The sequence below is a fragment of the Physcomitrium patens genome, chromosome 23 (assembly GCF_059467195.1).
Source record: "Physcomitrium patens ecotype Gransden chromosome 23, ASM5946719v1, whole genome shotgun sequence".
In the NCBI taxonomy this organism is placed as follows: domain Eukaryota; kingdom Viridiplantae; phylum Streptophyta; class Bryopsida; order Funariales; family Funariaceae; genus Physcomitrium; species Physcomitrium patens.
Window position 1 is genome coordinate 5,557,726 of NC_143432.1, and position 24,468 is coordinate 5,582,193.

Consider the following 24,468-nt stretch of genomic DNA (forward strand, 5'->3'; position numbering starts at 1 on the left):
TTTACAAATGTACCTAATCCAATATCATGGGGAATCTCAAATTCTAGGCTCGAAAGTGACATCTGATGAGGAGGGTCAATCTGAGGATAACCATGATGAAATTACTAATATAATTCAAGTTGACAATGATCCAATTTGCATATGTAAAGAAGAAATATCCTACCAATATCATGGACTCGGAGAATATTTTGTTCATCTGGAGGATGCAATAAATTTCAATCATGCTATTGTCGAATGGATGAACAATTCCGCAATCAATAGAGTCAGCTTATTGGAACCAAAATTGGGTAGTTTCGATATGTCGGATAATATAAGATATTCAGATCAAGAGAAGACAATTAAGTCAGAGGTTGTAGAAGACCCTGTGTGTCAATCTATTAACCTAGGCACCAATAAAATGCCACAACTAATTAAAATATATGTCGGTATTATAGGCACAGAACTGGATGTTTGGAAACAGTTTTTCGTCTATCACAAATCTACCTTTCCGTGGTCGTATGCAGATTTGAAAGGGATTCCAACCCATTTCTGCATGTATCTTTGTGGCTACATAAGCTGCCCAATTGAATACCATGCCTTCCAGTGTTCCTATCGCGGAAAACAATAATCTCTTCGCCATGTAGGTGGTATGCCGATTCAATGCTAACCACTTCTGAACAAACTGCATCCATTCCATAAGTTTGGACGTAAGTGCTTCGTGTACCTTTCATCTTTAATTTCGCTCGAGAGACGACATTCCTCTTTTGAAATAGCTTCCTGGCCTGAAGTCATTTGACGCGTCTCTTCTCACCTCAAGCTCTCCGATTGATAAATGCAAGACCTTGTATAAGATATTTTCATCTATCCCAATCAGGACTCCTCTTACCACACTCGAACCATCCTCTGGATGATAATTTTCTATATATTCCGCCACTCGTTCTACATCAATTGGTGGGAGTTTATCCGATCTTCACAAAAACATAAATAATTGTGTATTTCTAAAATATTTTTGTATTTTCAATAACCAATAGATATCTAACTTCATCGGTTCCATATTGGTGATAACTACAAGAGATGACGATCCCAGATCGCACTTAGACCTCACATTGTGGTGACTTTCTGATCGTTTTGACACTCTCTTTGCTCTTTCCATCAACAACCTTAAAAAAAACATAATTAAGATGAAGATCCTCAAGAATGACATATCATTCTTTGAATAGATGGCAAGTTACAATGTATTTGGTATTACAAGCTTATAAGAGACTTTCAATGTTTGTTAATTTTATTGGAAATAAAAATGGCTTCTAATGATATTCTAAATATTTTATTTGAAAGAAGTTATCAAGGCTTCAACAACAATTAAATAATAAGGTGGTCTTTCTGCCTTAATGTGCAACATTATTCATGGTTAAGAGGACTTGTCAACTATCTTTGAAAAAAATAAAGATCAAAATATAAGACAAATATAATTTGCCATATCTTAGATTTTTTCAGTATATGATGATCACTCCACATAGAACTTGTTCCTAAAAAGAGGAATAATATTATAGAAATATATCTTTATTTTAATATTTATCTATATAATTAAGTAGAAATAGATAAAAGTAGAATTATTTCATAATATTTTTTAGAGATGCTTCTTAAAAGCTTCATAGATGTTGCTTTGACTTTATATGTGTTTATATTTAATTAATAGGTTAGAAATCTGATTAAAAAATTAATCATGTATTAATAACTTATAAAATAAGCTAACTATGTAGTGCATATATAGAAAACTTACGTTACAAGTTAAGATACATGTCTCGCAAAGTCAACTTGTTTTAGAAGTCCTATAGGACATCACTACATAGCTCTTAGATAGGAGTATATATGGAGGCAAGACTAAAGCTTTCTTCACTCTTTTCAATGCTTTTCTAATCTATAGTCTTATCTTAAGACTTTTTAGTCTTCTTATTTTTTGTAATAGCTATTCTAATTTAATAATATATTATTTTTGAGTGATTTTTTAGTCTTTTCAAGTAACATAAAAGTATATTGAAATTTTAGTTCTTTTGAAATTCATATCATTGACAATACTCTAAACTAAGAGCTATGTTTTCATGGTAGAAAGAATTTGCTTTGAAAAAGTATTAGGCTTCTAACTGTCATTAATTGCTCAATCAAACCTTTAAATAAAAAAATACCAAGTCTATATATAAAATTGTACCTTTATGAAGTAATTACATCAATACATAAGCTCTAAATACCAAAATCACCAAAAATATGATAAAAATATTATAAAACCTTGCATATTCTTAAGGTGAATTTTTTCTAAACTTCAACAATTCATATTTTACAATTGGATCATCTAGACAAATTAAAATTTTATATGAAGTATTGATGTACTTTTAGCAACTACTACAATATATTTCAACTACAAATTCATTAAAAATCTTGAAATATTACCAAAATTCTAACAATAACTTCAAACTCTTGCTTATATACATCCATGTATAACTTTCTTCATATCTCTTAAACTAAGTACTCAAATATCATAAAACTTTGATATATATCTTCTTAATCTAATAACATATTTCAAAAAAATTTGAGCCAAAAATTCATTTGGAAACTCAAGATATGGCTCCAACCATTACTATCAAGAAAACAACTTACTTACTACCTTTGAATTATATGTGTTGTCTTCAATGCTCTATAACTTCTTCATACAAATTCCAAATGCAATAATTCTTTCACAACAAAAGTAAACCTTAAAATCATCCTTACAGCCAAACCTTTTGATCTCCAAAATCTATCATAAAATTCCTTATATTCTAAAAAGAGCAATATTATATCTTAAAAATACACCTTAACTTCAAATGGTGTCGTAATACATGAAGTCTTGCTTAAGAATGCTCTAAGCACCTGATTATAGAAGGTAGAATGGAAATTGCTACAACAAAATTTTAATTTCAATAGAACACTAATAATACTAAACAAGATTTAATCAAATTTAGAAAAACCTCAAAGGAATTAGAAAGAAATAATAAGAAATCTTAAAGAAATATTAGAATAATTACAAATATATCTCAAATACATCTCAATTCAATCATAATTTAATTCTAGTTGAAATCTTATTGGACTTCATTCAAACTTTAGGCCAAAAACTAACTAAATCTTAAATCATAAACAAACTCAAATAAAATCCTAAACCCTAAATCAAATCCTGACTAAACCCTAAATTCTAAATCAACTCTTAACCAAATCCTAATTCTAAATCAAATTCTAATCAAATCTTAAATCCTAAACCAAATCCTAAATCTTAAACCAACTCTAATTTTAAATCAAATCCTAATAAAATCCTAACCTTTAATCAAACCTTAATCAAACCCTAACTCTAAATCAAATTCTAACCAAATCCTAAATTCTAAATCAAACCTTAATCAAACCTTAAATCCTAAATCAAATCCTAACAAAATTCTAACTCTAAATCATATCCTAATCAAATCCTAAATCTTAAATCAAATTCTAACTAAATCCTAAATCCTAAATCCTAAATCAAACCTTAATCTTAAATCAAACTCTAACCAAATCCTAACCCTAAATCAAGCCCTAACCAAAACCTAAATACTAAATAAAATCCTAAATCCTAAATCAAACCCTAACCAAATCCTAACCCTAAATCAAACCCTAACCAATTTCTAATCCTAAATCAAATCCTAACCAAACTCTAAATTCCAAACCAAACCTTAGTAATTTCTACAACAGATTTAAACCTCAATAACTAATGAATGAACTGTTAATCTTAACTCAAAATTTTTACACTTCTTAAAAATTAAGTTGAAAACAAGCACAAAAAATTTGAAAATGATCGAAATTACCAAATAGACAATAACCTCAAAAATGTGCTTGGATATTGGCCAGCCTCCTTCTCTAACCTTGATGCTAATCTCCAAGAGCCAATATCTCTCTTTTTCACCATTTGATTGATCTCAAAATTCTCATACACATAGAAAAATAAGTTTAATATTTTTATACACAAATTTCACTTCAATCCAACAAGTATATTGTAAGAAATCTTAAAAATCCTCACTAGACCTAAAATTCTACTTTCTAAGACCTTAACCCACTTAAACCTCAATAATCTTCAAATCAATTGTTAGATCAAACTAAGATTCACAACACATATTAAATACAACTATGACCATTAATCCACAAAATTTCTCTAGTAGATCTGTTACAAAACTCTTGAAATTACTAGAAACGTCAATCCTATTTTATTTCACAAAATCCAAGTCATTTGAAAATAAACTTGACTTTGTAAAGCTCTTACAAAGTCACAACAAATCTAAATCACCGAAAATCAATGCTCATAGAAACTCTATCTAGTTTGCTATCAAATTCCATTCTCCGATCTGCAAAAGAACCTCCGAGTTGCCGTAGGTACTCAATTTTGTGCCTCAAGGTCTGATTTCAATCCAGGTTGATAACCGGCCCTCTTTGGATATCAATATCTAGTTTTTCTAAGTAATTTTTGCTAGAATTTACTCTTAACTTTCTCCTAAAGATACTTATATCATTTATTTTTCCAAACTATCTTATTTTGCCTTATTTATGGTCCTATAAAGTAAATAGAAGTCACTTTTTTAAAAAAGCAGTACAACTATTAAAAGTTTTACTACCTTCCTATCTTTTATCCATATTTGTCTTCTTTATCTTTTAACTTGGCTCTTCTATAATAAGATCCATATTATCACCTTTTACCATATAGTCATGTTACAACATGACAAAGGCTATAATTTCATCATTCTAACTCCAAATCTTCTAAAATTTATACACAAATTGTAGTCCAAATTTTAAACCTCACAATTCTTGCTTTTGATTCTCGAATGCCTCTTTTGAAGTTGCCAAAACTCTTGTTATGGTTGGAAACAACCTACTAAATGCCTATTGGGCATAGCCTTCAATTAATATGAATGAAGATCTTTATCTTTTACCTTCATCCATCCATATGTCACTTTCCTCCCTCCAAATAAGTTTCTTAGAGGTTTGGATCTTCATCTTTCAGTTCCAATCTTCTCCTTAAGTTTTATACTAAATATCTAAATCCTATTTAATTTAAATACTATAATTAACATAAATAAACCTCAAAATAATATTTCTTACATCAATTCTCTTAAAATTAACCTACTAATCACTTTAAAGTACATCAACACTTATAAATATATTATCTATTTTAGTTAATTTTTAAACAATTACAATACAACATGGCAAGAAATGCCATGTCTATGACAAGAAATGGTATCAAGTAAAAAAGAGTTATAAAAATTAATCAAGTTTTTTTATATTCTTTTTTGTATAAAGTAGTTTTTATTCTAATTCATTTTTTTATCACTATATTTTTACTTAAAGAGGTCTTTATAGTCAAAAATTAATTTAAAAAAATTATAGTACTAAAGTTCAACAAAGGTTCTTTTTTTGATGAAAAAACTCTCTTTTTGAAGCTTCAACTTTTAGAAATATTATAAACTAAAATAAATTTATAGAATAGAAAAAAAAAATTATTATAATTTTGGATATAAAATTTTATATTTATATCCTTAAAATTATAAATATTGATAATATTAATAAATTTTATAAAGTTTATAAGAATATTCTTAAATTATAGAAGATTATAAAATTTATTATCATGAATAACATATTTTTTTATAAAAAGAAAAGTTTTTAGAATCACAAAGGCATTGAAAAATATCAAAAATAATAAAAATGAAATAATACATGTATTTTTATAATATTTTTTTAAAATTCTAAAAAACTTAATATTTAATTTTTAATAAATTAAAAAATATACATTATATAAAAATACTATTATCTCCAAACTTGTTAATTCACTCAATCTAATTACAAATTATAGAAAATGAATCTGAATAGATAACCAGTCCAACTTGATCATATTTCAACAAACAAGAGTAAAAATAACTTGGAAAGAAAAAAAATATATATTCTTCCTACAAATTGATTGAAGGTGTTCCTTATTTAATAGAACTTTAAATTTAGAGTTATTTAAAATTCTCAAATAAGAGTTTGCAGCCATAAAAGAGAAAGTGAAATATTTTGAATCTTTAATCTCTTTGAATGTAAAGAAAGTATTTGGAATCTCAAAAGGTAAGTAGAGGACTTATTAAATGTATTGATGGATCTAAATATTGAAAGTGAATATAATAATGTACATAATTTATGCATTAAAATTATAGATAAAATTTATAAAAGTTAGATATATAAAACCTAGAAGAAGTTTAAAAAAACAATATGACAATGGTGAATTCAAAAGAAGAAAAAACTAAAGAAGAAAACTAAACTTTAATTGCTTATATACATATTAGGATTTTAAAATTTAATTGCAAGAACATTTTTGAGAAATGAAGTGATTTAAATGATATAAAAGTATCTAAAAATATTTACAGTGCAACTGCCAAATTTCATCAATGTTTTCTCATAGAATATTACTCTCTTAAAAAGTTGTAAAAAATATTATTTTAAAATTTCTTTTAATCAATTATTTATTTTCTTCTTCTTTCTAAATTCTGGTCATAAAAACAATTAATTGATATAAATTTGAAAAATTTGTATTACATTTTGATGTTGGATCATATTGTTTTTTTTTATTGTCTTCATGCTCTTGATTAGTTGCACTTGCTAATATTTGGTTTTCAACATATTTGGTCTTCTAGCAAAAATTAAGATATCTATTTAATAAAAAAACTTACAAATTTTATCCTAATTTTTACCCAAAGTGTTATTTGTATTTTTTATTTGGAAACAACTTTTAATATTTGAATGCAAAATTTAAACTGATTCAAAAGTTGTGTTATAAAATAAAACTAAATAAAAAAAATTATTAATATTTGATAAAGACACTAAAATGTTAACATAAATAAAATAATTATGTTCATGCAGAACCTCAACTGACACTCTTAGACCACCTCATTATCTTTGATTGTGTGCTGTGGTGTGGAGACTGTAGAGAATGTTTAGATCGGGATTGAGCTGGAGCCGGGGCAGGATCGAAGGCCGAGTGAGTTGGTGGGATACGGTGGCGGTTTGAAGAGCATTGATGAGTTGATGGTTTGGTGAGGATCTTAAACCGTGCTAGTCATGGCTTCTGTGGAAGCCATGACAAGATCGCAGCAGAAGTTGCTTGAAGCTGGCCGGGCGAAGTTGGCGAAGCACAAGGAGAGGAATAGTAAGAGTAAGAATAGGAATAAAAATTCATCGCCGGAGTAGAGGTCTGCTATCCTGGATGCGAAGATCAATAGTGATGGAAGCCCTAGAGTTGCAAGGTCACCACGGGCATCTTCCAACTCACATCTAGACATGATCGACAGCATCGAGCTTGGGAGAAAGGACGTGCATAGCATTGGTGCCGAGATTGATCAGCCTAAGAGAATCGAGATCGAGCTAGGTGATGGCAGGAGAAACGAGGGGTTAGTTGAGGATCAGACAGCCCCACTCTCTCTATCGAATGTCCCTAAAAGCTTCAAGAACGAAGCAGTTGATGTTCAGATGCAGGGTGAAGCCGACGAGGCGTTGAGGAAGCAGCCGGAAGCTGAAGAACAGGGAATACATTTTGGTGAGGATTTCTCAGGCCTCGAGCAGCACATTCAGGACTTAAACATAAAAAAAATTGCACTTCAGCGGGAGCTCGCAAAAGCCAGGGAAACGACACAGGAAGTTTTTGCAGAACATTCTGCAGTTGTTGAGAATTTCAATGATCAGGTATTACCAGTATCTTCGTGACATGGTATTCCCATTATGTGTTCACGAACTTGCTGCAGTTAACGAGTGCGTGCTTAGAGATGCGATTAGGTTTGAATAATCACTTTCTTCCCGATTATGTCTAGGATCTGCCTCTGCGTGTGCCACTAACAGCACCTCATCGCTTAATGCATATTTCACTTCACGCTTGTGGAATTCTCCGACGCGAATATGGAACTACTCATGAATGCTCATGTCGAACATGAGATCGAGAATTAGAGTGGATCGTATATGAAGTAAAAGAACGTGATTTTCGGATCTTTTCAGTAGATCTATGCTTAGTCACACTTGAGTGTGTGTGTATTTTTATTTATTTATTATTTTATTTTTTTTCTGAATCTTCTTTTTGAAATCGTTTTTTTAAATCTTCTTTTCATGATGTTTTACTCATTTGAGACATTTTTTCATTGTGGATGTACCAGGGGCTAGTGATGAAACAGCTGAAAGATGACATAGAAATGCTTGAGAGGATTCTGGAACGGGAAGCATTTGCAAGGGTTCTGATGTCTGAAAGAGATAGGTCTCGGCAAGATTTTGGGGCAGCTCGAGAACAGTCCCTAACCATGGCCAGTGACGTAGTTGTTTTGGAAAACCGCATACGGACATTGAGGTCTGATGAGCTGAAAATGAAGAAAGACATGATCAATTTAATTTGCGAGAAGGATTCCCTCAGAAAGCAAGCTGTTAATTTGTAACAGGATCGTGTCCACTTACAGAGCTTAATTGATACGTTGCAGGAAGAGAAGAAGGTTCTGCAGGTTCGTCTACGTCAGTTAGCTCTTGGTGAACGAGAAGTTACTAACAGAAATGAAAACTCAGAAGCAGTGCAGTTGAGACAGCGACTCTTCGCAGATGCCTCAACGTCCACTGATGATTTACCTTCTCCACTTCGAACATCCACTGAAGGTTCTTCAAATCCTTTGCCAATCCATTCCTTGACTCCTGGCACCAAGGTCGAAAACTTGTGCAGCCTCTTTCTAGTCAAAGCATTGCATATTCTTCGTACTTTAGGCCAACCAATGAGTCCTCACAATCACCTTTCAGGCAGTCTCCTCTGTCAAGTAATAGTTATGCTCATCACTTTCTCTCTGATCTTGGGCATTCATCTTTATCAAGGTCAACGAACAACCCTCAAAGTGGTGGGTATCGAAGTATTCAACTTCCAGCATCTTGTACATCTATACCAGCAGATCTGATGAAAATCATCCGTAACATCAGTGATGTCATTATTTCAATTAGTGAAGAGAGAGTCACTATTGTAAATGCATTGAAGACGGAGTCTAAAGTTGCCGCAGACTTGAGGGCTTTAAACGCTGATCTGTCTAGACAGCTGGAGTCCACCAAAGGGCAGTTAGAACGACTTGCAGCTCAAAGAATGCTTTTTAGGAGTTCCAGTAATGAGCTAACCACGGCAAGAAACGCAGCAGCCTTACACTCTTTCGATGAAGGGGATGAAGTTGTTGATCGCATGTTAATTTGGATCATGCAGCTGTTCCTTAGTAGAACTTCTTCAAGACGAAATGGAGTGAAAAAGCTGTAGCGCCGGACAGTACGTTTCTTTATCTTGTCTGGTGACACTTGGTTGCTCTTCTTGAAAGGATCAGATGATAAGGTCTTGAGAAACGAATTTGTAAAGTCGTTGCATGATCAACGATGGTAGCTACAGGTTTGCATGCATTTCTCGCAGAAAATTTAGGCACTATGGTTAGGGAGCATCTTCAGTAATTTATTCTTCTTAATTCACGCATCATAAATGAGAAAGTAAGGTTTATATTCCAACATGTATTACAAAAGCCACTAGCAGCTGGCTTCAACATATTGTATAAGACATTGTCTAGAGGATAACTCACATTCTTTTGCCTTATCTACATAGTTCTTCGTCCTAATTAAGCTTTTCTGTATCATTGTCATAAGTTTTGATGCAATAGTGCGACTCGGTGAGGGTTAAATTCCCCTTCACTTAGTTTAATATAGGCTCATTTGTGTCCAATGTTTTTGTATGGATGGATTGCTAGTACTTCCACTACTATGCAGAAGGTGGTAATTCTGATGACCAACGGAAGCTTTCATTTACTGTCTGTCTGCAAAGGCTGGCAAGGGCGTGTAGGTCACATGAGGTAATGACTTCCTCTGCTGTCAGGTACGTTTTCTTCCGCACTGCCATTGCACGAGTATCAATTAAGAACGCTACTGCTTACTGTCAAGGTGAATTTCAGATTCAGCTTCTTTTGATGTTACTATCATGATGCTGGCAGGCCCAAACTTTGGCTCCCTCGTCATTATATATTTCTATTTCGAGAAATACTTATAGTTTGTCCACAGCCATGGTAATTGTTTCCAGAACATTGAGAGGGTTGACATACATGTTTGGGATCTGAGTAGCAATGTCTAGTGAGAAAGTACTCGACATATTATAATTAGAATAGGTAGTAAGTGGAAGCAAGTGGATTTTCATGTCACAGAGAAGTTGCTTCATCATCAGGATACATTAGTATGTCTGCTTTTTAAAACCTGATAGTGGTGAGTTGTATAAGGAGATTGTGGATACTTAAGCAAACTGCAGAATATCCTCGATGGTATTGTGGGATAGAAATAGACCAACCCAGTTAGGGTAGGAGGAATAGTCAACGCAGAGGAACTTGGAGAGTGTCATTTTAGGAATCTTTTGTTGTGATTTGTGTAGAAACTTATCTTCAAGTAATTCTGAAATTAACACGAAATGCAAATGGTGTTGGGTACAGATACAGGGTATTTCTTTCAGGTGCCTTAATTTGCATCTGAGAAAATATCTTTCAATGCAGCCAACAGCTTGACTGTGCTTTTATTGGGTAGCATCTTGCACAACATTTAGTAGCTTGGCTTTCTACGTTGAAACATTTCAACAGACATTCCCAAATTTAGAATCAACAATTAAGATATCATCTTCTGTGGTCTGTATTTAAATAATGCTGTGTGTGTACCACAAAATGAATTGTTTATTCTCATCTTAACCTTCTTTGATAACCAAATACTAATGCCATTTTCAAATCTACTGAGTCTAATCATGTAAACAAAGTGTACTTGTGTGCATTATTTCCTGCATTTACTGTATCACATGCAAATGTATGTGGAAGATGTATTGTTATTTGTTCCCTATATATATATATATTTATATATATTGTTTTGGAGAAGGGTGGTGTAACAGCTTTGATGAGGACCCACATTTTGGGAAGATCCTAGTAGAAGGAATGTAGCAACAATTGTAGTAGACAGCAATCAATTATTTCCAAACACTGTACAATCATCTCTACATTGCTCATACTCTTCAATTGTATATTTTCATTGAACTATTTCTTGCAACATTGATTTCACACAATGCAATTGACTTTGTGAGGGTACGGAATAATATTGGCAAAGTGTCAATTTGGTAAGAATTTCACATGTTGCATTTAAAACCAAATTGTCACAATCTATTGAAACATTCAAATCTTTTTTAAGAAGTGTATTTTTATTGCTTATTTTCATTACACATGCATATATACATTAAAGATTTTATTTTCATTTTATAAAATTTAAAGATCATTAAATTTTTCATTGCATTCACCAAATATTTTCAATACTGGTGCAAATTTTTATTTTATATACTTTTTACATACACAGATTATTTAAAATGTATATATATATATATATATATATATATATATATATAATTTGATAATCATAGAATTATAATGTTTTTCTTTTTCTTCAAAAGGTTTTACCTATGAGGTGTCAAAATAATACCATACATATGATATTAGATATGATTAAAAAAATATATACTAATTATACATACATTTATATATGCTTATTTATTTTATTTAAATTATTCAAAAAGAATAAATTGATATATCACAATTATTTTATATATTTTTAAAATATTAAAAATTAATTATCTAGACTTTAATTAATATTAAAAATATAGTATAATTTATAAGTTTATCTATTAAAAATAATTTCTATTAAATCAAAATTATTGAATTAAAAATAAAAGTTTAAAACTTCATTCTTTGAAATTTATAAATAATTTTATAGATATATTCTTATACATACAAAAATACTAATAGTACCATAATTTTTGCTATTGCCATCATAACTTGCTGTCCATTCAATATATATATATATATATATATATATTTATTCCAATCAAAAGATATGTTCAATTAAATGGTTTGAAAGGTATCAAACAAAGAAAATTGTATTTGTTTAAAATGTACTGAACAAAAGTTACAAATTATAAATATAGATTGTTGTGACAGTAACAAAAATTGTGGTAGCATTAGCAATGATATTGGAAAAATTATCATTTTTTATTTTTATCTATTTAGAAATTTTATGTAAAATAATATAAATGGCTTAAAAATTGTATATATATATATATATATATATATAAAGTTGTATGTTTTAAATATATTTGATTTTAAAAAATATATAATTTAATGAATAATTTATTTGTTGAAGTTTTAAACAACAATCAACCAAATTTTGGCCTCTTTTGGATTATCTTTGAAAAACATATGAGTTTAATTATGCATTTTTTCATATTTGAAAATCATACAAATATAATATTGGATATAGATACATCTACAAAATTATGATATATCAACTATATATAAGTCTATTTTTTGTACTTTAATGTGCTTTATTGATATGTTGTGAATTTGTATGCTTGAAGTTTTGTAAAATGAAATAAAATAAACGGATTTATATTTATTTTATTTCTCTAAAAAAATTTACAGATATTGAATAATACATAATCATATATTTTATTTCTTAAAACAACTCTAATAGTTATTTTCAAAATATTGCATATGTGCATATATATATATATCAAATAAAAATTAAGAAATGACAAAATACATAGGTGCCTAAATACATTATGAGCTATAAAGATATTGTATATGATACTTTCTTAAAGACTAATTTTTTATAAGATGACTCTTTTCCTTGCATCACTTTGCACCACTATAACATTTGTAAGAATATTGTCATATTTTGTCTCAATATAATCTTATAGAAAAGCTTATGTTTGTTAACCTTCTAAAAGATGTTGTGATTCAATTAAAAGATCATATGGTACATATTTAAGGAAATTTTTTCTAAAAATATGTAGCAAAAAGATTACATAAATATATATTATAACTAAGGTTTTATGCTTTGTTTTATTATATGTTTTTTCTATTTTTGATAAAAGAGAAGATGTGAATGCTATTAGATGATAATATTTTCTTATTTTTTCTTTTACAAACATAAGTATTATTAAAATATTCTATAGATTTCTATAGACATTAATTTTAAATTTAATTTGTATAAACCAAGATATAAATCTTTTAAACTATATGAATAAAGGTTTTTTCAATGATTTAAAAGTATGTTTTAAAATATTATGACCAAAAAATTAAGTGGTAATTTTAGTGAATTTGGTATCAAAAAAAATTATTATTGCAAATTTATACATGTAATAATTATAAAATTAAGTATTATCTATATATATACAGATAGATATATTATCTTGATTTCTTTAAAAGGTTGAATTTCTATTAAAATCTTGATTGTATATAAGTTTTTTTAATATATATATATATATATATATAGATCTAATTTAATCCAATATAATCTAAAACTATTCTAAATTATATTATACAAAAAAGTGTTTTATGTTGAGGCTTAATCCTTATTTTTTGGATTTATAAAATTAAATTTTAGCTTTTGATAATGTTTGTTAATGAAATAATTGAATTTAAAATTTTCTAAATAATATTTTTAATTTTTCAAAAATAAACTGTTAATAAGTGTTAAAAAATTTGGTGACCAGTAGGTAGAGTTTTCTTTAGTAAAGAAAGTATTTGTTTGTTTAACAAGCCAAAAATAATATAATATTTCTTTATATATTTTTACATAATGATTTAAAGATTTAAATTTTTTAAAATTTTTTAAAATTATATACATATATATATATATATATATATATATATATATATAAATAGTTTTATTTTTACTTATTTGTTTTAAGTCTATATAATTTTATCATTTTTTTAGCAACAGTCCTTAAAAACTTATTTACATATAGATCTTTGTTATAGACCATTATATAGATTTTGATACTAAAGATGTCATAAATGTATTTCTAAGTTTTTAATTTTTTGATTTTTTATTTCTATCAAAAAAATATTAGTTATGCTTGAACTGTATTCTTTTTTTTCGTTTTTTTTTTTTTTTTTTTTTTTTGTGTGTGTGCTTAATAATTTTATTGCATTCATAAAAATTACAATACATGTAATCATGTTTTAAAGCTTTTTTTAGTAAAATTTGAAGGTTTTAAAATTTGAGAAAAACAGAAAAAGGAAAAAGAAAGAAGAAAATAGGAACACTTGGTTCTACTACCTTAAATTATGATCTTTATGTGTTGAACTAAAACTTTTGAACCACAATATTTTTACAATCAAAAGTAAAAATTCAATTGTTAATTTTATACAATATCATTATGTTTAATGTTTCCAATGTACCAATAAGCACACATGTAAATCTCTCTCTCTCTCTCTCTCTCTATATATATATATATATATATGTATACTAGACCAAATTTGGTTTTTAGGAAATTTTTCGGTTTAAACTCGAATATTTAACCTGCTATTTATTTTATTTAAAAGAAATGATTAATATAAAAAATGAATTAAGAGGCTTGGCGTTTTTTTTCACTTTTAGACCAAATTGGAACTAGTGCAAGTTAGCACCTAAGCTTGCATGAATTCCATCTTCTTATCAAAATAATTCATCTAGTTTTTTATTCTTTTTTTTTTTTTTTTTTTTTTTTTTTAAAAAAAACTTCAATGAGGCTTAATAGCTCATTGACATGACAACAACTACAAATAAGGATGCTCAATCCTTGAACAGGATTCCACAAGGGTCCAAGGTTCCTTTGAGGTTAAGGCCCGGTGATGGGTCGTTGTCCACCCGTTGCCGTCATTCAGGGCCTTTAGCCGCGGAGTCGCTCTTCTACACTCCATCACCACCCAGAGGCCTAAGACCAGATAGGGTGTGTTTCACCGGGGGAGCTGTTTCGGCAGTCGTCTCTGAAGTAGGGCTGCTGTGTTAAGGAGTCTGCCTCAGTTGTTGATGGGCCTGTCAGCGCACATATGAATGAAGAAGCGCAAATCATTCAGGAATGGCATTGATGATCAATTTGCCTGTAGCTGCCCCAGGCTGTCCACTTGTGTCGTTCGCCATCGCCAGGCTGAGGTGAAGCTTCTGGAGCTCGTGCCAAACCGTCCCCTCTGGCATGCATTATCTTGTCAGTGAGGCCTGCTTGTCTCAATGCTTGGCTCATGGCAATGAAAATCGACAGGGTGTTTTTGTCGGCTAAGGGATGGGAGTTGGAGAGTATAGTGTCGCTCTATCCTCGTCCACATGCTGTGGAGTTTAACCAGCTTGTGGTACGAGAGAGTAGTTCTACGAGTGGAACAGAGTGCGAAGCTTGTGGGAGAGGTTTAGGTACGGCATGACTTGCTTCGATTTTTATGTCAGAAGCTGATTCAGTCATCGGCAGGTTGAGTTTCTTGCAACGTTGTTGCACTTGTTGCTGAAGAGTTGTGTGACGTTGAGAGAGAGAGAGAGAGAGAGAGAGAGAGAGAGAGAGATTCAGGGAAGTGGCAGCAATGGCGGGCTGGACTGCAGCACTGCTTGGGGCGGCGGCAGCTGGAGTATATATGGTTCTGTTTCTAGGGACAACAGTTCATGCGGAGCTGCAATACGGGTATTATGATAGCTTGGGATGCGCCGGGGTGGAAGATAGAGTGCGAACTTTAGTGCAGCGCAGCTTTGTCGCTGATGCTACAGCTAGTGCTGCCATGTTGCGCCTTGCCTTCCACGACTGCCAAGTTGGACCGGTAAGTCCACATTCACAATCTTAGCACAATGGATAATGGCGGTGCAGTGGGGAGGACATTTCTGCAAAAACATAGTTCAAGCATGGTCTTCATCATTGCGCTTCAGCGATCTTCGGTGATACGCAGGCGTAGCAGATGAACTGGTTGCGAGAGAGTAAATCCCCGTCGGCATATATCTCTGAGGATGTGAGAATATGCATAGAAATATTCATGAATGATGACCTCTCGAAACGCTGTTGTCAACAATCCGTGGAAAGTTGGTTGTCGATTGCCATTGAAATGCGTGGCACCGCATAAGTCTGGAATTACATTCACGATTGGGGGAAATGGCCGATTCCAAAATAGATTGAATACTCGTCGTAAATTGATCACGTCTGGGCTGCGAAAAGATTTGAATGCCGCATCTAAGTAACAATTTGAAGTAATTTTACATGACATACTCGCAATCAAGAGGACAACTACTGCGTGGAATTAAAAGGGTACCGCTAATCAAGTGATCTCAGCTGAGATGCAGAGCTACATCTTATTACGTTGCATTCCGTATTCGCTGTGGTGTCCATGAATTTATTCACTTTGCTGAATTGGATTTCTCATTTCTGCAGGGAGGATGCGATGCCTCCATCATGATCGATGAGGATGCGGGAGAGATGGCCTCCGGAAACAATTTTGGCATTAAGCGCCTCGATATCATCAACTCAGTGAAAGCCGACATGGAGGACAATTGCCCAAATACAGTTTCTTGCGCAGACATAATTGCTATGGCAGGACGGGACGCTGTAGCCTTCAATGGTGGCCCTGACATACAAATCCCTCTCGGCAGGAAGGATGCCGATTCCTCCAACGCTGGCGAAGCAGATTCCAAACTCCCTCCTGCAACCTCTAGCATCGATAGAGTGTTCAACGTCTTTGGCCCTTTTGGCATGACTCCAGAGGAAATCGTGGCCATTCTAGGTTCGCATTCATAGCCAAATCTTGCCTCATGTATAATATCTGACGAGATTTGCAAAGGTGCAGTCCCTTCACTGGTGACATGGTTTTTAACTCGAACTCCTGCTCTGCTGTAACGTAGGTGCGCACAGCATTGGAGTAGGCCACTGCAAAAATATTCAAGACCGTCTGCAATCCAACAGTCCGACTGCGCCAAACAGCCTCGTGTTCCGCACTCAGCTCATGGCGGCTTGCGCAGTGAATGTCTTCGACATCGCCGTTGTAAACAACGACGCCACTCAGTTCACCTTCGACAACCAGTACTTTCAAGATATTCAAAACGGGCGCGGTCTCTTCACCGTAGATCACCTGCTCAGCACAGATCCACGCACCGCGCCCATCGTTAACACCTACGCCTCCAACGAAGGTGCCTTCTTTGCGTCGTTTGCGTCGGCTTATGTGAAACTTACGTCGCGAGCAGTGACAGGGAATCGAGGCAGCGTCAGAAGCACATGCCAGCTTTAGGCGCTCTCCAAGCTTCAAGCGTCGTCTTTTAGTTTGGATGTTATATTATTGTTTCTTACGCTTCAAATGTAATCTTTGAAGAATCGATTATGCGCGATCTGGAAAAGTCGTCTTAGATTAGATAAGTATTCCCAAATCTCCTTTCAAAGTCTTACAGCATGGAGCTTCAACTCATCGACGAGGGAAATTCTTGACGTGCTTGTGGCTGTGCCGAAACACGGAGGAAGCTTAAGCTGTGCGTGTGGGTCGAGTTCCGCTGCATTGATAACATATTCGTGGGAAACTTATTAAATAGTCTAGCCATTTGTAGAAATGTTGTGATTCTGAAGTGGGATTCATCTCTTGAGAATGATGATTGCGCTTGTATTTTTCGGGCAATTATTCCCGTCTGCTATCCTGAGGCAACTGCTTTTAGATGCGACAGGAATATGGCAGTGCTCCCATCATTTTACTGAGTCTTTTGAAATTCCGATATGTATGTTTGCGTGCACACTCATCTGAGATAATATGAACTGAGTGAGCAATTGACTTTAACCTCTGAATCTTCAGAAATACTGATCTCAAGTAGTTGTTCACCCTATTATACTACACGCAAAACAACTTGCACTTTCACTGCAACTCTGAATCTCTGTCGCTGCCTGAATCGCGTTACTCTCCTGTTTGATTGTATGATTGCACCGAACATACCAAAGGGAAATCATGGTATTCGGCTGCCTTCTCTGTTTCATCCCCTGGATATGCACTGTAGAATTCATTCTTTGGAGCAAATTGTTCAAACGGATGAGACTGTGACGTAAGTGCCTTTTCTATTATTGTGCTCCTGTCCAGTCTTGGGTCCTCTTCAATGCCATCTCGAACTCCAGGAGACTTGGGTGCTGTGCTAGGTTGTGGGTTGTGCCACAGGTGACCCGAGGAAGCTGTGTGTGGTGATAAGGCTGTCAATTGTTTTCGGTTGGAAGTTTCTGTTAAGAAAAATGCACTGAACTTAGCTTTTCTTTTCGGTTAGGGAATTAGCAAAAACTTCCCCAGGAGTTTTGATACGGGCAGTTGTTTTGCGTTCTGAGTGTACTGAAAACTTATATTCATGAGGGCTCCTAACAAGTACTTGAAATTTTGAGGGAAAGAGGCAGTGGCGTTTTATTGTGATATTTTGTAGTTGTGTGCGATGCAAGGAATGGCAATGCTATCTCAAGCACACAAGTGCTTCACGTCTTCGTTCTTCCATTCTTCGTGCACTCGCTTATGCTACCCTCGCGCGGGCTCGAAGAATCCGCTAAATGGGAGAGAGGTCAGCTTTACGATACCTCATCGTTTCGGGCCGACTTCGAGTTGGAGACGAATATGTGGTTGTTCTCTCGCCCCAGGTATTCATTCATTCCCTTGGAGCTAAGAGGTTGAAATATGTAGTTTAGAAGTGTCAACCCAATTGGCGATCAATCATAGAGCGGGGTCCGAAATGCAGTGCTCACAGAACGGTACCTCTCCTACTCAATTTGATTTTCAGGGCGCAGTCTTGCACGTGAACCACTACGTAATAGCATAGAAATTATAAGTTGTGATGGGAATGCCAATAGCTTGAGGATGTTCACAAATGTCGAAGATAGGGGGTTTAGGGTTTAAGCTCTTATCGACCATTAGCAGCATCACAATTCAGGACGGATATGGCAAAGTGCATTTAGATGCCATGTTCGTGTGATTGAAAGGTCCGCATCTAGGGGAGGAAGTGTGGTTTGATCGTTTGAAGCGCTCTAAACCCGCAGAGCCGTAGTAGATTTCTGTTATTAGGTGTCGAAGGAGAAGAAATTCTAGGGCTGTCTGAAAGTCGACCACCTGTTCCAATACCTTAGCTTTTGTTTCTGCTTTCAAGTTCGTTGCGCTTCTTCAGCTCATCAAACTTGGCATACTGTAGCGCCTCTCCCGTGATAGGAATTAAATCTCGAACTCCTTTGGTATGAATGTCTTTGATTGTGAGTGTACTCTTCCCAGAGATTTTACTTGTTTCGTATTGCGTCTTTACATTCAAGCCATTGAGACTATCCTTGCGTGGAGTCTTGTGTTTAGTGGACATAATCCAAGCAAATCCCACCGTTGTTGCTCCTGAATATCAATCACTATTAACTCTTATGTGCAACTCTCGGATACATTTGAAATGTAGTGTATAGAAACGTGACATTTTTTTTGTTACGCAATGGCTGATTTAGCTCTAGAAGGACAGAAGAATTGGGAAGATGTTGCTCAGAAAGATCAGCAACAAAAACTTCTTCAAGTAGTATTAGTGTCGCCCCAGGTATTTTCACATCCTGTTGTCATGTTCGCTAAGTATAGAATCCATTCATATGTTTTTTATTATGAGAAATTACTGTCCATACTTGAAGATGTTCTTGATGCTGGATGCTGTGTAAGCCGCAGATTCCAGGGAATAGTGGTAGTATTGCAAGAACATGTGCAGCTACTGGTGTTGGGTTGCACCTCGTCGAGGTAATCTTACTTGCCGTGGCAAGACATGCATCATGTTTATGAAGTAGAGGAGTTGTTCACTTCTTTATCCATTAAATTTTAAACAAGTATTTTCTTCTGGCCCCTTAAAAGCAGCGGAGGTGACTCATTGTGCTTTTTTGTTTTGTCAGCCACTGGGATACAAAATCGATGGTTCCAAGTTGAAGAGTACTGGATTAGAGTATTGGCCGTATCCTCTTGATTATTTCTATACTTTTTGCGTCAGTGGAGATACTCAGTAATAACCACATTACTGTATTCAATTCCAAACTTACTATAACCCAAGTTCAGCTCATTTTTTATACTTTGTTATGCATTTTTTATACTTTGTTATACATTTTTTCGATATTGACAAGGAGGATACGCATCTTCTAGTGTGCAAACTGGTTAATCCTGCTCAAGATTGGCGTCCAGATATGTTGTAGTGAAGGTGCATAAGTCTTGGAATGATTTCTTCACCTATTTTCAAGAACAGGTAGGTTTCTTGCTCATATGTTGACCTTTAGAAAACCATCATCGGCATGTCCTCAGAGTCTCAGAAGCATCTTCTTGTCTTGTGTCATGAGCGTCATGTAGCAATACGAGATTCTATTTACTCGGATTTTCATCAGTCGTAAGGTTTTAGGTAAGAAATCGAGTAGAAAGCAATCTGAGTTGAGCAGATTGGGATTCTGTTCGTCATTTCGTCCGTACTTTCAGTTTGCATCTGCAATGCACACGCTGATCCTTATCGTGTGTGACGGTGTCGTTAATGACAGAACGGCGAGAAAAGACTTCTCGCATACACCAAGAATGGTCAATATGTTCACACAGTAATCACCGCCAACTCTTCCCCTTAACTTCTTGCCTAATTCTAGACGTCCTTAACATACTGTAAACATCTTATTAATGAATTTCTTCTTTGTTCTTCTCATTTTCATCATTTTCATCAGACTGTCTAGACTGCCAGCTTCGAATATAGCCCTATATATTGATGCATGGCAGAATCACTTCGCATGTTGAGATGCATTTTGGACTGAGACAGGATGTACAATACAAAGCTGGAGACTGGCTTCTATTTGGGTCAGAAGTAGACGGCCTGCCTGCTGCAGCTCTGGAACAAAGCACAACGGGTCAGTACGCCGGAGGCACAATACGCCTCCCCATGAGTGAGGAATATGTACGTTCACTAAACCTTTCCATTTCTGCTGGAATCGGAGTATATGAAGCTCTCCGCCAACTCGATTCTCACACTGGTTACAGTAGCGTGCATGCCTCTCACAACGATCCTGTTTTCACCGAGAACAACGACGGTTATCCTTGAGCTGATTGTAGAGTAGAAAAAACTTGTGGGTTCACTGGGTTATTTTGGGGACTCCTTAAAACATCAATATCAAATTACATTTTTGCTGTACTTACTCTTGTCATCGAAGATCCTTCATTTCCTTGATACTGTTTTGTCCTGGTTTTTATTTTCAAAGTTTGCATAGATGTACAACTCTCAAGCTTCAAGCTTCATGTTCCTTTGAAGCTCCATTCACAATGTTTTTGTGCACCTTGCATGGATGGTAAGCAACTCCTGTTTCTATCCTCGAGGATGCATCGGAGGCTTTCACAGAACTTAGTGGGACTTGCATCATTTGAGAATAACATTTTACAAATCTTGTGAAAAGTTCAGTTTTTGGTTCTATAACGTTGCTGAAATTCCAATTGTATTTCTAAAGATGTTAGAATGTGACAATTTGTCACATACTAATGATCGTCTTTTAGGAATTTATGGCATGGCCAAACTTTTGAAAAGTAAGGAAATTGAAGATCGAAAAAATAACAAGATTTGTACATGCTAATAACCAAACAATGTTTTATAACTATTCTTTGTAAGTAAAATTGTAGATTATTGCTTATGTATTCATAGTTTCACATCAATGTACATATATATATATATATATATATTAGTTTTTTTTAAGATTTAACAAAGTAAAGTAGTAAAAATATAATAACACATTAGGTTTTGCAAAATTTTAAAGTATTATGTTTTTATACATGAATATTTTTTAATTTGTGGAAGAAAAGATAATTAATATTTTAATTGATTTGGTGCTCTAAGAAATAATTTTTTAATAAATTTGGTATTTTATGAGCAAATATAAATCATAAGAAAATTAATGTGTTTGAAGAATATTACATAGAAAATTGTTGATGTTATGTCTCCAGTTGATATTGCTACATCTTGTGTAAATTAGATAGAGATATATCTATATATATATATATATATATTAAAACATTGATTATCTATAGAATTTGATTTAAAAAAAAATATTAAAAACATATAAAGAATTTTAAATTAGAAGAAAAAAACTAAAATTTGTAAAGTAGATGGCAAGTTGTGGTAATAGCAACAAAAATTATGGTGGCATTAACAATACACACTCTCTCTCTCTCTCTCTCTCTCTCTCTCTCTCTCTTTCTATATATATATATATATATCTATATATATATATATCCACATGTATATAATAATCTTAATATTTATGTTATAGAGAATAAAAAGGTAAGATTATCAACAAATAATCCAAATATTAAAAATAAAAATAAAAACTTTGTCATATGGAATGTAGCAATATCAATTGATGATGTAGTGTTAACAATTCTCTTTATATAATTATTTATTAAACAAATAAATATTGTATAATGTACATATGTATTGTGGGTGAATTTTTAAGTGAAAAAAATTATATTACAATGTTTTTTTAATAAATCTTTAAAGTTATATATATATATCAATCAATGATTTAGTTTACAATTAATTAAAGTGAGGATAGTAATCATTGCATATTGTGCTAGAAATTAAAGGCTAGATAAATAAAAACATATTTATTATATATTATTGTTGTGTATTCTTAAAAATTTCCATCTTAGTATCAATAAAAGATAAATATAGATTAAAAGTTATTTCTAAAGTAGTTCAAATCCCAACTTAAGTGATATATTGCAATCTTAGGTGCAATATAGTATTATTTGGTGGCCTAAGATTATTTTGGGCCAATCTGATGATAAGTTTAAATCCATAAGTTAAAAGATTTTTAAATGCACAAATATTATATTTTTTGACAATATTAGTAGACTTATCTACTATTTCATATATTTACACATATAATATATCTTTAAGAAATCAATACTTTTAAAATATTATATTGATTGGATCTACTAATATTATTATAAAGAAAATAGTGTTTTAAATTATTTAAATTATTTAATTTTTTATTATATTTTTTACCATAAATATTTCAAAATATTTTTCTTTAAAAAATATAATTACTAAAAATAATTTTAATCTATATGTGATAATAATATAAAATTTTTAGTCTCAAATGTTAGTCTTGTTTTTAAAATATATAAAATAAAATTCAATTTAAAAATTGTTTACAAAAAACTTCTTTTTATAAGTAAATTTTAGTTTTATTATTCTTATAATTTCAAGAGATTTTATTTTTATTTTTATAAGAGACGACTATCTCATACATTCACAAAAAAATTAAAATAAGTATAACAGATGATAAAACATTTGTCATACAAAGTATATATTATACTATACATAAAGAAGACTTGAAACCAAGAAGTCTATTTTTTTAAAAACCATGGTTCAAAAGTCTTAATAAGGTTTCATGTTTGGTAAAGAAAAAGCCTCTTTTTAGAAGCCTAGGCCTTTGCATGTAGTATAAAGTGGCCATGGAATGAATTAAATTATTTTCTTACTACAACTCTAAGTATTTCAGCTCATTCTTTTATTCTAGCAATCATAAAAAATATGAGAATTTTGATTTTATTTCTATTTCTATTTTTTCTTCTTGATGGTTATTTTCAACATATCTTTACAAGATTTTACAACTTTTTCTAAAACTTGCCACTTGATTCAATAGAAAATTTTAAAAACAACACTATTCATGCTATGTAAGAGAAAAATACATCCCACCTCATCTTTTCTTCTAAGCTTTTGAGAATAATTCTTCTTAGTAAACTACTAATATAATTTCTTAATTTCAAACCAATCTAAATATTTCAAAGTTGTAACATCTCACCTTGTCTCCTAAATACAAAGACCTTCTAGGTTCAACATGCATAAACATACTACTTGAATGAATATCTTATGAATTAATTATGATTATTATTATCATAATTAAATATAATCATAATCATAATTAATTATCATTACCATTTGATAAATGACATTTCTCCTTCCGACACGTTCTATTTTTACTCAAAAAGAGGGTTTCTACATACTTCGTCAGTTTGACTACTATTAATAGGATGGGCTCAAGGTGAACATTATTTATTCATAGTGAAATAATTTGTACCCTTCGTAAGAGCAATGGAGTGAAACTCTCACGGTACATTTTTACTGTACACTAGATGGCGAGATCGAAGCCGGAAGGGCCAGTAACTACGAAATGTGCCATTCCCAGTAATGACTGCTAACACGTAGAAGGGGGTAGATACTAGACTTTCGTGTAGTTGTTTGACTGATTGATGCTATCCATCCGAAGATAACCGAAATTTGTCCTGTAATTCAGTTCCAACGGACTCTACCAACTGCATTTGGGGTGAGCTGTGGCCTCTCAAACTTCACTGCCGTTTAGAAACTGCTTGATTCAAGCTTGGAGGACGTTGTCATCTAGTGCTCATAAGTTTGATAAAGTTGACCCAGATTCTGAATCCTCGGAATTTTACAAGGTAATCAACTACTTGGATTGCGGAAATCATGTCACTGCACTTTGTTTGATGAGGTTTTAGGTTTTGGAGAGTGTGAAAACGTCATTGGAGATAACATGGGTAATCATAGAGATGCTCCATGTGCTCTAACGACGAT

General features: G+C 32.6%; 3 protein-coding genes across 5 annotated transcripts; all 3 read left to right on the forward strand.

Annotated features, from left to right (window-relative positions):
- The first annotated feature begins 7,067 nt into the window (after positions 1-7,067).
- On the forward strand, positions 7,068-10,689 carry LOC112275760 (uncharacterized). Its single transcript, XM_073530470.2, is given in 3 exon segments — positions 7,068-7,731; positions 8,193-8,676; positions 9,260-10,689. Coding segments are annotated over 3 exon segments (897 nt in total). The 5' UTR covers positions 7,068-7,329; the 3' UTR covers positions 9,271-10,689.
- A 4,523-nt stretch (positions 10,690-15,212) lies between these two features.
- Positions 15,213-17,660, forward strand: LOC112276077 (peroxidase 29). Its single transcript, XM_024507066.3, has 3 exons — positions 15,213-15,674; positions 16,277-16,625; positions 16,744-17,660. Exons 1-3 carry the CDS (start codon positions 15,444-15,446, stop codon positions 17,124-17,126), a joined length of 963 nt encoding a protein of 320 aa, XP_024362834.1. The 5' UTR covers positions 15,213-15,443; the 3' UTR covers positions 17,127-17,660.
- Positions 17,661-17,965: 305 nt separating this feature from the next.
- Positions 17,966-21,015, forward strand: LOC112276078 (uncharacterized). 3 transcript variants are annotated; one of them, XM_024507067.3, is made up of 7 exons: positions 17,966-18,490; positions 19,328-19,413; positions 19,536-19,604; positions 19,754-19,812; positions 20,037-20,097; positions 20,381-20,434; positions 20,647-21,015. In XM_024507067.3, exons 1-7 carry the CDS (start codon positions 18,292-18,294, stop codon positions 20,923-20,925), a joined length of 807 nt encoding a protein of 268 aa, XP_024362835.1. In that variant the 5' UTR covers positions 17,966-18,291; the 3' UTR covers positions 20,926-21,015. The 3 variants fall into 3 exon arrangements, with proteins under 3 accessions (XP_024362835.1, XP_090102521.1, XP_024362836.1); XM_024507068.3 differs by lacking the exon at positions 17,966-18,490 and adding an exon at positions 18,506-18,601; XM_090246395.1 differs by lacking the exon at positions 19,328-19,413 and having other exon boundaries at positions 17,997-18,490.
- Positions 21,016-24,468: the final 3,453 nt, after the last annotated feature.